Source organism: Poecilia mexicana, unplaced genomic scaffold (genome assembly GCF_051168715.1).
Source record: "Poecilia mexicana isolate PSO_F unplaced genomic scaffold, ASM5116871v1 scaffold_6, whole genome shotgun sequence".
In the NCBI taxonomy this organism is placed as follows: Eukaryota; Metazoa; Chordata; class Actinopteri; order Cyprinodontiformes; family Poeciliidae; genus Poecilia; species Poecilia mexicana.
The window spans coordinates 16467937-16482285 of NW_028263375.1; the positions used below are offsets into that span (position 1 = coordinate 16467937).

Sequence of the window (14349 nt, forward strand, 5' to 3'; positions counted from 1 at the left end):
GCTGAGTTTAGACTTTAATCTAAAGATTAGGGTGATTAGGGATTAGAGTACCAACCTCAAAAGCTGAAGTCCAACCCTGCTCAGTAATCATAGGTAGGTTTTGATCGCTACGAATAATTTTCACTTAACAAAATGTAAACATGATGCAAATAACTGAATGATTTCCTATCACACACAAACTAAATGAAAATAATGTTTAATTGATATTCCCGATGGGTGTGAATATAATTCAGCTTGCACAGCATGTTTATGCAACATTTTCCAGCATTTCGGACAGCCTGAAGTCTTGACTTTGACTAGGCCATTCCTGCACCCTAATTATTTCTCTGTTTTGCCACTTTGTTGGATATCGTTGCGCTGTTCACGGCCCAATTTGGGAGAGAGTCCAGAATAATTTGTTGTTATGCCATCCGGTGCTGCGCATCAGGATTCAACCTTCCTACTTTGGTCCATTGAATGCTCCTCTAAAATCACTAATAGCAGCAGGTCTCTGTGCACTTTGAGGAAGAGCAACAAGCATCTTAAAGGTTTTTCACTTGTGAATAAACTTTCTGCGAAACGAAGGACTTCACATTTTTCAGAACAGGGGTTGTGACCCTTCTCATACTGATGGATAGTAAACAATTGCTTCTGTAACTCGACTGCTGATATGTTTTCTCATTTAAATTGTTTTAGCACACACCTGTAGGTTACAGATCAACAAACTGTCAAGGCTCTTGCTACTGCTTTTATAGAGGTGGTTAAACTTGTCTGCCTGCTATTTTCCCTCTTGAGTTCTGAGGATCAAGCAAGGATTAGTTTTCCTCTGACTGCATATTGTTTTATTCAATATGAAATTATATATCTCCGTCTTATTTATGCAAACAGTATGTGTGTTGATGCAATAAAAGGCTCAAAGGCAGCATTCGGTTCATGTGTGGGCTGTTATAGTGGCTCTTGTTCTCCACTTGTTGATTTTGTTTGCAAAAACCCCACAGCACCTAATTTTCCAACTTAAATTCACAAGTGTGCCACAGAAAATTTTAACACCTGCTCTTACTTTTAAGTTCTTTTTGTTGTAAAGTATTCTGTTGTGGATTTCGTGTGCAGATCCTTCTAAAAGTCTCTCACATGTAGACAACCACAGATTACTGACAGTGCTAAAGTCTCAACCCATCAAAAGACCCAGGAGCGTTGAGACATCACAACAACTCTCAGCCCAGGAGAAAAAAGACTTTATATTTTGTCTTCTTATCCACAAATCCAAGGCTCTCAGGGGGGCAGAACAAATGTTACTGCTGGATTCAAAACCTTCAGTTTATCAAAAAGAAATGTTACTGCTCAAGGAGAACAATTTGAATCAGAACAAGTGATATTTCTTCCTTGTTAATACACAGAGCTGAACAAAAAAAAATCAAGTTTTCAAATATTTGACCAATGAAAAAGAAGTTTGATGAATATGTCTTAAGGCAGAAGCTGCTGGACTGACGTTAACCACCAACTTGATTTTCTCATTTTTTGGAATAAATACAATGAACCTGAACGTGTCTGTCGTGAAGTTAACCTACTGGACCTGAGACGAACATATACGGGTTACACATATACATCTTCATCTGAAAAGAACAACATCATTTCAAAATGTTTTTTGGCACAAACTTTTGTTTTGAGGATTTGTCACATCCAGATGTGACAAAAAAAAAAAAGCTAAATTAGAATAAATCTGCTAATCAACAAACACTTCCAATCACTGTTGAATGAATGTATATCGTAGGATAAGCACAGTGAAGAAGAGACAAGGATATAAAGACATTCAGCCATTTTACTGCAGGTCAAAGTATTAACACAGTTGCTTGTGACAGAGTAGCTTGTGGGTAGGAGCCAAAATGTCTTGCTTCATAATCCCTTTTTTGTAATCCTTCAAAGCGAAGGGTTGGTCACAAAGAGGAAACACAAGTTGTTTTTACTCATTAGCCTGAGTCAAGAGACACAGTCTGTAAACTTGTGGAGGAATCTAAATTAGTTTTTACCAGGATTGGTGCTTCGGTGGAAGATGAAGGAGGCTGGAGAGGCAGTTACTCGGTTTATTCTCACACGAGCTCAGTCTGACATTACTGACGTTTTTGTACTTTGGACTTAGGATTTTACATCTCTATTAAGCCATGTCAAAAAGTTCAGGGATGCAGCTCTTCAGAAAACTGAAGTCAAGAATCTATGGCCAAAGAAGAAGTGGAGACGATAGAAAGAGGCGTCAAAAAAAAATGACAAAAAGGGGATCAGCATTAATGCTGCAGAAGGATCATAGAAGAGGCTTCCATTTTGTCAGTAAGCACATTTACCTCGGCGCTCTCAAGGCGAATTCAGCGCGCCCTGTCGAAAATGTAAATGTAAGCGCACAGGCTCAGGTAAACAAAGACTGGAGGATGACAGAGGAAAAGCATCGAGAAGCCACCTGTGAAAGCTCAAAGCCGACCAAGAGAGAGGCTTCAGAGAACATAAAGCAGACTGAGGCAAGTTTATTCCAGTTCCTCCTGAAGAGGTTCAAAGAGGCTCACCTGATACTGACTGAGACGTCTACCGGCGTCTTTTGACTCACCTCAAATGGTTGCATGTGTAGCACGTATAATTGTTATGTTACAAATTTTAAGGCTTCACGTCAGTGTCTGGTTTCTCTCATTCATTTTTCAGACATGAAAAAGAATGTAAGAGGGAATTTTTTCAGCATTTCAGACACGCTTTGAAAAATAACTTTAAATTATATTCCATTTTATCTTTGAATTGAACATTATTGGTTCTTAAATTAAGAAACAGAATAATGTTGCAATCTAAAATACTGGTTATTATAACAGCTTCAAAATTACTGCAGCTTAGCAATTCAGCTTCCTGGTAAACATCTCCCTGCGGGCACATCTACCCAAATATGAAATGACTTCTATAATTTTGCGTATTTTGTGATTTTGTAAAACTGAGACAGCCAGCACCAGTTTGTTTGTGTTGTTCACTGGAGATTTTGGGTCTGGGGACAGAACCCGTTTGTCTGGAATCGCTGAACATTTTAACGTTGAGGCACGTTTAATTCAAACAGATTTTGTAAACTTTGAAAGGCTTTGTGATGTAACTTTAAAAAAAAAATACCAGCAAGGATCAAAGGTGAGGTTATCTCTGAGGAAAAGATGGCAGTTTGTGCAATTATTTTTCACAGCACTCATGGAGTACCAGAGCGTAAAATGTCTTGATTTTGCAATAATACCTGGTCAAAATGTTTGATGAAAATAAAGATCAGACAGTGCAGGTTGAAAGTTTCCATACCCTCACCCAAAGCCCCAATCTGATTATTTTAATGGTGCGTTTGAAGCATTATTTACTTTTCTTGTAAATAGTCTGTTGTTGTTTTTCATGCACGGATTTACATGCGTATCCAGTATTTTTACTCAGTTGCACATTTCCTCTTACTCTACAGGTGTTTATCCTTGTTTTTGAATAATTTTCTACCTTTGTGTGAATCTGCAGGCTCCCGCCGTCCTTTGCTTGCTGGTGCCACTCCAGAATCTCCCCACAGCGGGACAATAAAGGATGCCATAATATTCTGTTCTATGCTAATTTTTAACTTAATGAGAATATTCTCTGATTTGCATAGAGAAAATACAATCCACCCATTTCAGCTGTCTGCAACCATTGGCTTTTTAGGGCCTGAATTGTGGCTGTTAATACATCCAGGCCTAAATGCAATAAAACTTAACAGTGCCTTCATAACAGTGTTAGGATCCTGCTGGGTTTCCCAACAGGACAACAGCTCAGGCATCCTTCCTATTAAAATTAATTATGGAGAAAGCAGGAAATCAATCAATATGAGCTGTACTATTTCTGATAAAAGATAAGAGGGCTTTTCCTGGCAAAACTAGATTTCTGCTTTTTCTTTTATGTCAGACTAGGCAGTCTGACTCTTGACTGGATTCCCTTTTTCATAACTAAAACACCTAATAGAGGAAAATATACCGTCGTTTGTAGTTGTAAATCCAACAGAAAATTAAATAATTACATAATATAGAGCATCAAAGTACAAGCCTTTTGTTGATCTTTCTAGAGACCATAAAAGTGTGAATGTTCTTTGATGCATTTAAGAAATGGGAGTAAAATCAAATTGTTCTGTATTTTACTCTCTGATAACCAACCAGAGCTGATCAAGCAGATATTCTGGCCTTTGACAGATTTATCGCTGGCAGCCTGACAAAGGCTAGAAACTTTCTGTGGCTTCTCTGAAAGTTGTTTAACGACTTTGACAAAGTCAAACCTGTGCACCCGGCTCTCGTTTTTAAAACTCATCATAGGTTCAATAATCACTCCAGTCTGGAAATATAATCAGTCCAAACACACCAATAAAAGTCCAAAATTTCTATCAAATCATGATTTGACTTCACTCTCAGCTTTTACAGACACGTCCTTGTTTTTATTTTCTTACCTTAAAGCCTCCGCCCTCTTTTTCTCCCTTTTCCTAATTCAATCTGAATCCCAAAATGAATTGCAGCACCTCCAGTGCAGCCAGACAGCCTCCCCAAACAGACACAACTAAGCTCTCTGTTGGGGGGAAAAGTAGTCTGTAGACCCACAGGAAAAAATAAATAAAAATGGAAGAAGCAAACGACCGTGATGTGAACATGTGCAGAAGGGAAGGCACACATGACCACGCTGATGACTGTAACCTCTTCACATGCACATTTACACGCAACATTTATGTGAGCGTGCTCGGCCGTGCTCGCTGTTAAAATCTCTTCTGGGCAAATGAACCAGCTAATCCTCCATCTGTAGATGTTTCCCTGACAGTAGCAAAGCAGAGATGCACAGACTTGAGATGACATGCAACTGGCATTGCTTCAGCTAACACACACACACATACACACACACACACACACACACACACACACACACACACACGTTCTCAACAATGACTGAAAGCTATAAAACTGAAGCCTCGGTGTGTTTACTGAAGCTGCGTACAAGAGCATCACCTGACACATCTGATTAGTCAAGTAAAGATGCAGCAGCACGAGCGTTCGGAACGAGAGAAACGGCTCGACTGACACGTGAGTTCCTCCAAACCAACACCTGTGCTTGTCTCCTCGGTGCTCACCTTCATAGGTTCCACTCTCTAGCAGGGCTCCACTTTGCTCCAATTCCATAAAACGCTCCACGCTCACAAAATTGTAGTCCACCCCTGGCACCTCCCCCTCCTTAGGCTGCCTGGTGGTACCTGCAGAGTGAGAGGAAGAGAAAAACAGAGTCAGAGGGGTCATTACAGCCAAATAGGACACTTGAGAAGAAAAGGCAGGAAGGCAGGGGAAAGAGCCAAGAGGAAAGGAAGAAATAAAGAAGAAGGGGGCTGGACAGGAAAATATGGCAGATTTGAGGCTACAAAGTGTACGGGAGGAAGTGGGAGGGGAAAGGAAATGGAAGTGAAGAGGCTGATTGAAGAGTCATTGCCTCCGATCGCCAAAGATCCATTCACAAGATTCTGACGGGGCGACAGTCAGAGGCGAGTAGCGAGGAGCGGCAAACAGCAAAGCACAGTCACTCAGTCCCTAAAAGCCAATCTGGTGCCACTTTAGTAATATGACTAAATCAATATGGCAGTTTTGCCAGGCATAAGTCAACCTCCCCCACCCCAATGCACTGCACACAATGCTGCACCGATTGGATTGTTGTCAAAGCAGCAGGGAATGCAAAGGCTCCACATTACCATGCTGCAATTAGAGTCTTCCTCCGTCAGTGCCCTGGAGATCTTCATCAGTGCAGCAGTGTTAGGTTTGTGTGTAACGGCAGCGATGGGAGTTTTAAGTTTAATGAGGTGGTGTGTTTGTGTCACTGCCAAGTGGACTTTCACTCGGGCCCAGTGAAGTCTGCTGGTGTTGATCCCTGATCTCTATCGATCCTGCCAGAAAACAGTCACTGGCCTGGCAAAGTAAAAGGAAGTCTGGGTTATTTTCACCATGCAGCTGGGGTGGGAGGTATGGAGTTAAAGTTGTATCATAATATTCTGTGGTACTGTCATGATAACAATAAAAGTGACGATCAGAACTGTTTACTGTTTCTTTTTCAGGTTTAAAAGCGGATACGACTGCGTGTCGCCGCGATAACAGCCCCACAAACACAAATACTGCTAAACATTCCTGTTTGCAAGATGTTTCTTTAGGATAGGACACCAGTCACATAAAAAATGTATTTAATCATAGTCATATTTTCAAATGTATTGATATGTATTGATGTGTTCATTAAACTAACAGTGGAAAAAAATAGTAAAACTAACAGTCCCAACAATAAGCACAGGTTTTTAAAAAAAAAAAAAACATTGATTGCAAATTATCATGACAACAATGAATCTAAATTCTTACCATGACAAGAAATTTATCACCATAAATGACAAACAGTACAATAAAAACCCAATGTAGTGACACCTCAGGTAGTCGCCAAAGCTTTATGTGTGCAGGAATGAGGTCAGGGGTGTAAACTGGCTTCCTGGCACGAAAGCAGAACTGTGATGAAGATTAGAGCAGCAGGTGACGGATGTGCTGCGGACCCGCGTATGGCGCTCACACATATGCACATTAACTCTCCCTGGAGTGTGATATCTTAATCATTAGATCGCTATTGATTGTCTGTCACCACTTCGCTCCCGTGGCGTGTCCACCCAACATTCCCAACAGTATCTTGTCACCGCTGGGAGTGAGGACGGGAGATTATCCACATAATGAGAAAACAGGGAATGCTCAGAAATCAGATACTGAGAGTTTCTTTCATGAGCAGTGATGCAGAAAAAGTGTTTATCACACTTAAATGTAAAACAAAGCTTTGACATCAGACTAAGACGGTCGAGGTTAATGCAAAAAGCAGCTTCAGAACAATGGTTTCATTTATTCAGAGAAAAGAAGTGAATGATTCCCCTTCTTAAATCACAAAATAAATATAATTTTATTAGCCACACAAAGCCTAATTAAACAAGACAAATCTAACAATAAAAATAACAAAATCTTTAGAATTTAAATTAAAACTGAGGAAATTTTTGTTGTAATTTTGAAGAGGTCTGTGTTTTCATTACTTCCCTGCTAATCTGGATTATTAGCAGCATCTAAATGCTTCAGCCAGAAACTGATATAATGAATCAATAAACAATTATCACATTGTATTCAGTTATCCATGCCTTCTAAATATAGATGTTTTTCTTTTCCTTCCTGTCTGTTTAGAAACTTTGTCTAGACTCCAAATGTTGTAATAAAACCAAAACCTGACAGAAAATAACTTGTTTTCCATTATTCACTGTGTGAGAAGTATTGATTTATTTTTGTGGCAATCCGTTAGGCTGCACTGAACATTTTTTTATATTGAATTGCATTATATCACGAGGTATAATAAATATCTTCCCCACCCCCACGAGTTGACTCATTTGTCCTCTGACTCAGTCAGTGCAAACGCTTAACATGAAATGTTTCACAAAGATAGAGCGCATCGAAAAGCCTATTTTATCATAATTACACTGCAAATCAAGCTACGTCTATAACATTCATTTTATTTGAGTAATTTTTCAGCCTGGTTTGAAAAACATAAACTTGCTGACCTGTTTTCCTGCACAATAAACATCTGTGTTAAGATATTCTGCAGGTACTTGCAATGAGTTCCACTCTGCGCGCTGAGCTCTGGGTCAAACTAATAAAACCAAAATCTCAAAAAAGCAGCAGCCAAGCATGTGTGGCTCTGAATACTGCAGCAGCTCAGATCGGCTCAGCCAGGCGGGGCTGGTCGCCTTCCAGTGGGTACAGCTATTGATCTGTAAGATCAGAATGAAATTATTCTCCAGCCCACACCGGAGTAGGCAGAGCCTGCAGGAATACTGATGACCTGCTGATGGCCTTCTCCCACAGCTTCCTTTGCTGGACACACCGGCCGAACACAGGCAGGGAGGGGAAAGCGTCTCGTTGGATGTGAGCTGGGATTATTGATCCACATCCAGAGTTTGATATAAGCAGATAGGCTGACGCTTCCTCTTTTTCCTTTGGTTTAGCACATTACCTGGTTCTCTGCTTTACTACTTGCTCTTAATAGTCCCCACTGCTTATGGTAAATACCGACAAAGTAAATCTTTTCATTAAGCAGAAAAATCCATACTGTGTTTCTTCTGCTCTTGTTGCCACCCTTCTGTCTTTATCTTGCCAGTTTAGTTTCTGAGACGAAACAAGGAGGACAGAGATGGTCAAATAAAATCTATAACTCACAGGACACTGGTGGACAAAGGCAGGACATTCCTTCGAGTGACTTCACAAAAATGTCCGATGTTGCATTCAAAATAGTATAATGTGAGTAGGCCTGTCACAATAAATCAATTAATCAAATGATAAATTAAAAGAAACTCAACGATTTTCACTGGCTTGATTTATATTTTTCTCTTTTCTATCTCTTTTTAACAAAAACTGAATGATAAAAGTCTTCAGTCTGGTGCTTTGGTCTCAATTATCCCTTTTTCTGAAGAATAAATTTGTTTACACAGACTTCATACCTAATTTTATTTACTGTTTCTGTTTTCTTTATTTATTTTGGATATTTCAAATGTCTTCCAATGTTCATTAGAATTTAAAGTTAATTGAGCCTTGATAATGTGTTCTTGCATTATTATGCCATTATTACTATAATATTACTTGAAAATGGTCTCAAAACAACAATATTATTGTTTATCACAATAAATTCTGGGGCAATTTATCGTCCAGCAGAATTTGTTATTGTGACAGGCTTAGATGTGAGCATAAAGTTGGTACAGCTGCAGCTCAAAATTCTGATAAAAGTTTAATTTCCATACACGCAAATGCATTCTGGGCTACTTTCTTTATAAATTCAAACATTTAGTTTCCTAAAGTAGGAACTAAATGTCTGTGGGGACATGCAGTCGACCAGTTTCTGGTGCCTGTGTTGGAATTGAATTGAATTGAATTGAATTGAATTGAATTGAATTGAATTGAATTGAATTGAATTGAATTGAATTTTCTGCACTTCCTGGTTTTCACTCAGAAACAGAATTATTTTGAATTTCAATCTGAGCATTGGGATGGCCACAACAATCTGGTTGCATTTGAACCAGGATGCTGCTTTCTTAGCGGTGTGCTTGGGATTGTTGTCGTGTTGAAATCCCTCCTTTGGTATAAGGCGAGACAATCTCTTCATGTTTCTGGAGAGATAAATGAGCCATCACAGAAATATGCCCATACCATAATACCTACCTCTATATGCTCCTCAGTGTAAACTCAGTTTTTAAGGGATGGATTAAAAGTTATCAAGATCTAAACATAATCTTGCCATCATTAGATCATAAAATGTCTCACCTTTTCTCTTTAGGGGCAAATTTACTGAACATATTTAGGACTTTTTTAGTCATAGAGAAAACTCTCAGTGCTTTTATGTTTGTCATAAACAGCAAATGGTCACACATTCTTGCAGGAATACACACACAGTCAGGTAAGTGTGTGTTTACTGTTTAGTTTTTTTTATAGGATTTCATATTTTTTACATTTTTAAGTATTTAAGATCATTTTAGATCATTTTCTGCTATTTATAAGTTTTCTCTTCCCTAACCAAGTTTTTCCTCTAACCATGCAGCTTTTGATTAATGTTTAAAATGACACGTTGTACTGGGATTTTGTGAGAGAAATGCACTATAATCAGCATGTACAACATCTGCTGTCTTCCTTCCTGAACTGGGTCAGCTTCTTTGACTACTGCTTGTTTCAAATGATGAATAATATTCCTGACAGAACATATTTTAATTTATTTTTTTAATCGCAGTCAGCAGGATTTATGTCATGAGTTTTCTATTCCTCTAATGCACCTACAAGTAAATTATTTCTCAGGTAGACAAATAATTTCTACCAACAACAGAAGTTGATCTGGTTGGAGATGCTGGACTGGTATTATTTTATACATGACTGCAAATAGCTTTATGCAAAATGGTGCAGTAATTATTAATGGGCACGACAAGCTGCACAAGCAAATAATAAAAAAAAAGACAGCAGACTGCACAGTCAAGAAAGTGATGCCCTCCTGGAGGCAAAAGCATTTCTGCTGTTAACTATTGATTGGATGTCGTGCTCTTACTAATAAAGGGATAAAACAGGCTGCAGGCCAAAAAAGGTGTTCGCTTTGCAATCAGACAGCGTGGCCAAACCTCTTAGAGGTGAGTAGGAGTCTAAGCGGAGCAGAGATTTATGGCTTAAATGCTTTAAATATATAATAGCAATGAAAAGCTTCAAAGCTGCCACTTTAGAGGATGAAGACTTTCGCTGGTCCAAACCATGACAACTAGCTACTATAAAACATTCTCACATGGGGGAGGGCAGATGTGTGTGTGTGTGTGTGGGGGTGGGGGGGTGTGGGGGTGTGTGTGTATATGTGTGTGTGAAAAAAAGGAGAGAGAGATTACTTAGAAACACAACAAGGAAAGTCAATTTAGAAGTAAAGCTGAAATAGCTGATGCACTGAAATAACTCAGCTGGGTGTCAAACGATAAGAGGACAAAGACCTTTCCTGAATAATGGACTGGCAGAGAAAAACAAAAGAGGCACCAGCAGACATGGAGTCATCGAGGAAGAAGCTCGATTGGTTAACCCTGCAGTCTGCAAAGGTGCTTGAGAATGTACACATGTATTCATACGCATATTTATATAATTACACAGGAAGTCACCGAGAGGGAGAAGCAGAGCGGCAGCGACTAGGAGCTAAAAATAGCTCTATCGATGGGCTGATTATCATAATAAAGGGGTGGAGGAAAAGGCGGTCCAATAATACAGTCTCAGCACGAGTACGTGTGGGAACAAAGAATGGTTCTTTTATATTAAAAGCTAATACTTTAATCTATACACACAGAGCTACTGACATAATTATGTCCTCTAGAGCCTTGAGATTCACTGTTAGAAAAAAAAAAATCCCTTTGTGTAAAACATTTGCGTTACGAATACGTGAGGCGATTGTACAGTAATTGGAGTGTGTAACAACCTCTAATGAATAAGAGTGGATGCGGTCGGTCCCTGGTCGGGCTCCTAGCTCAGTCTCTCACAGCATCTCATCCATCACCGGCATCAGGCTGTCCTGGGAGTTCACTGGATTTATTACAAAGTCTATTGTAACACCAAAATCCAACGGCGACTAAAAATACTCTCCAAGAGGTGAACAGGTGTGCCGCTCTCTTGCAATAATCCCCAGGTGTGTTCAGAAGAGGATTTTATACATGAAGGTGCGCACACGTATTAGCGCACGTCTCCTGTGTGTTAATGAACGTCAAGCGAAATGTCGCCGCGGTGCACAGACTGCGTGTTCGGATGCCTGTTCAGCTGAATCGGCACAGGCTGCTTTTTGTTTATCCTCTTTAACCTTGCTCGATTCAAAGTCTGCGAACCAGTAAACAAAAACCACTTCTAGATTCCTCTGGGTCCCTAATCCAATCGGCCTTAAATGCATCTAGGATTGAACTGTATAACCCTTAAAGCTGCAGGCCAAACTCTTCTGTAGAGACTGTCAAGCTCACTTTGGGTGCAGCTTAGAGAAAAATACATTTGCTTAAAAATATGTTTTAATTGTGTTGCACCAGAAAAATCACAGAAAGTGAAGGTTTCGCTTCACTTGTGTCTTTCTCTGCAGGCCCTGACAACTGTAGTTACCAACGGCGTGTTAAAAGAATCCTAATTTGCAAAGAAAGTATAAATGCCCATGTCTACCCAAACATCTTTAGCAAAGGTAATTGGAAATAAAGGAAAGTTTTGCTAACAAAAACAAAGAATCAAACAGAGGGGGAATGCTCACTCTTTAAAACCGTGAGCTTGTTTACCAGGAATCTTTTCATGGCATAGCAAGCAGCAGAGTAACAACAGCAGAGAGGAGGACAGACCGTCTCCCTGTCTGTCTCTCTCTCTCTCTCTGTCTGTCTGTCTAATTGCCTTGCTGTTTTAAATTGGCCTCCTCTTGTTTCCAATTTACCTCATTTCTCTTCCCATCCATTTGTTCCCGTGTTGGTGTTCTCTGTCCCCATTACTCCCTTTCTCTGTCTTTTTTAATCCACTCTCCTGTTTCCCTCATTATGCTCTCATCTTCCTCTCTCTTGCTCTCTTTCTTCCACGGGGCTCATCCCGTCTTTCCTCCGTCCCAGCTGGCAGATGTGAGGCATGACAGCAGGTCTGCAGAGAAGGTATGATCGAGCTCACATACTGGCATCCTTATTTACACTACAAAGTCCGAGCTGCAGATGCAGCGGTGCGACATGGCAACACTCCGACGACAACATGTCACCACCACCTGGGAAACAGACTCGCCATGGTAACAAGCAGCTACATCTACATTTGCTGTACCAAAGTAATATTTATGTCAGACATGCCGCTCGGTGTTACAAGTTTCTGCCTCTCAGTTTGATCACTTTCTCCTGCGCGTAGCTACAGGTCACTGCCTTGCACAACAATCAATTACTGTCACATCCTCGCCACCGAGAGCTCACACCTGGTTACCTCATAGTCATTCAACTGGTGTTCAAGCAGACAGGTCTGACTCTGATTGGAGCTGCAGGCCTCACCTCCCCATGCTAATTCCCACTCCGGTTTGAGGATGTGCTCAGATTTAGTCGAGTTGAAGTCAGCATGGAGATAAATTGCAGACTTCAGGCAGACCAGAGAGTGACCTTTCCTACTGTGCATTAATTTATAACTAATGCTCCACAAAGTAAGACTGAAATAACATGGTTTCCATACTCCGTGCTGCCACGGAGGTTCCACTTATGCTTTTCAAAGTTGTAGGGCTATAAGATTTGGCAGTTTGTAGCCACTGTAAACGTGAGTTGGGGGCGCTGCCAGCAGCTCACTTGGATTTTAAGTGACGAGACGCTGTAAAACAGATCAGAAAAAAAGCACAAAATAGACAAAATCTTATTATCTAAGAATGATTTTGTGGGGGGAAAAAAACACCTTTAAACCACCTTTACATCACTATTTGCAGGAAAGATTCTTCCTCTAGACAAAAAGCTACATCTATAGCCAGAATCCCTCAGCCTTTAGTAGAAATATTCAGTTATGAACAATGCACTTTAATCAGGATCAAGACTAATTCCCTTTCCAAGTTAAAAACCAGGCTTCAACAAAGCTCGATTCTCTGGTCCAGCATATTGAGCTGAGACACAACAGTGCTGCTTGATGTAACCAGCAGGGCTGTGACATTGAGAAATTACCTTTGTACTGAGGTGTCTCCTGTGGCGATGGAAATCAGCCGCAATAGCCTGAAAAGCATCTTTATTAGTCTGTAGAGCTGAGTGACTGACATAGGACGACAGAGCGGGTCATGATGGCACACCAGTTTGGTATTCAGAGTGTGTGTGTGCGCAAGAAAACACCAATCAGAGCAAGCAATTAGGATTTCAGAGGTGTTGCTGCTTACTGACCATGATAGGGACTCATTGCTCTAATCATAGACTAACACTGAGTGGAGAAGTGTGAAGATAAATACTCAACTCGAGTGAGAGCATCGAGCTAAACAAAAGCAAAAACCAAAAAAAAGGAAACAAAACGCTTTTCCAGACGTTTAAGATAGAAAGCAATTTGCAAACAACGCAAATTCATTAATCACGTTCAATATTTGCGGTTTTCGTTTCACGAAATCCCCTCGCTGTCTCTTTCATCTGTGCAACAACATTAATCCATTGTGCCAATCAAACTGCAGGGAGCACAGAACCACATCAAAGCATGTCAGGCAGGCCTTTAACAAGAGCAAGCCAGCAGGCAAATCACCCCTTTAAGAAGAGTCCCTGGGGGATGATGTACTTCTTTTTCTCTCTCCTCTCATAGAAACACACATGCATACAGAAGCAACACAGAACGGCATGTAACACTCAAATGATTCATTTATCAGCCCGCCCTATTAAATCTCAGCACGCAAACAGAATAATCAATGCAACAGGAGTTAAAAAAAAGAGACATCCACAGATAAGTGCAGTGTGTTTTTGTGCACATACAATAGACTCTCCCACAGATCCAAACACAAAGGGAATGAATCGTATCTTTATCAGCTCATTGAACCATTATGATCATGACTAGCATCCCTAAAATGACTGCCAGCGAGGAATCTGGTAAATATGACAGCTTCCTTTGCTGAGGAAATAATTACATAGGCACTGACTGACTGTTGGCTCGAAGCAGCAGATTTTGGGCCAGCATATTTATAGCAAGTGTCCATTTGACTTTCACGTCAATAGCATAATGAATTCAAGTTTAAGTCAGCTTCATAGCAAAAGGTCAGTTAGCCAAAATATTCTGCATGAGTGTGACGTCGACAGAGGCGAGCAAGGAAAACTGCAGCCTGGAGCGTCAG

At 40.3% G+C, this 14349-nt stretch overlaps 1 protein-coding gene across 1 annotated transcript in view; it reads right to left on the minus strand.

Annotated features, from left to right (window-relative positions):
* The window catches only part of LOC106926354 (membrane-associated guanylate kinase, WW and PDZ domain-containing protein 2-like), a 102448-nt gene that overhangs the window by 50146 nt on the left and 37953 nt on the right, over window positions 1-14349 (minus strand). Inside the window, exon 3 of the mRNA XM_088006322.1 lies at window positions 5105-5224. Within this exon, the coding sequence (XP_087862448.1) occupies window positions 5105-5224 (120 nt within the window). The remainder of the gene's footprint in view (window positions 1-5104; window positions 5225-14349) is intronic.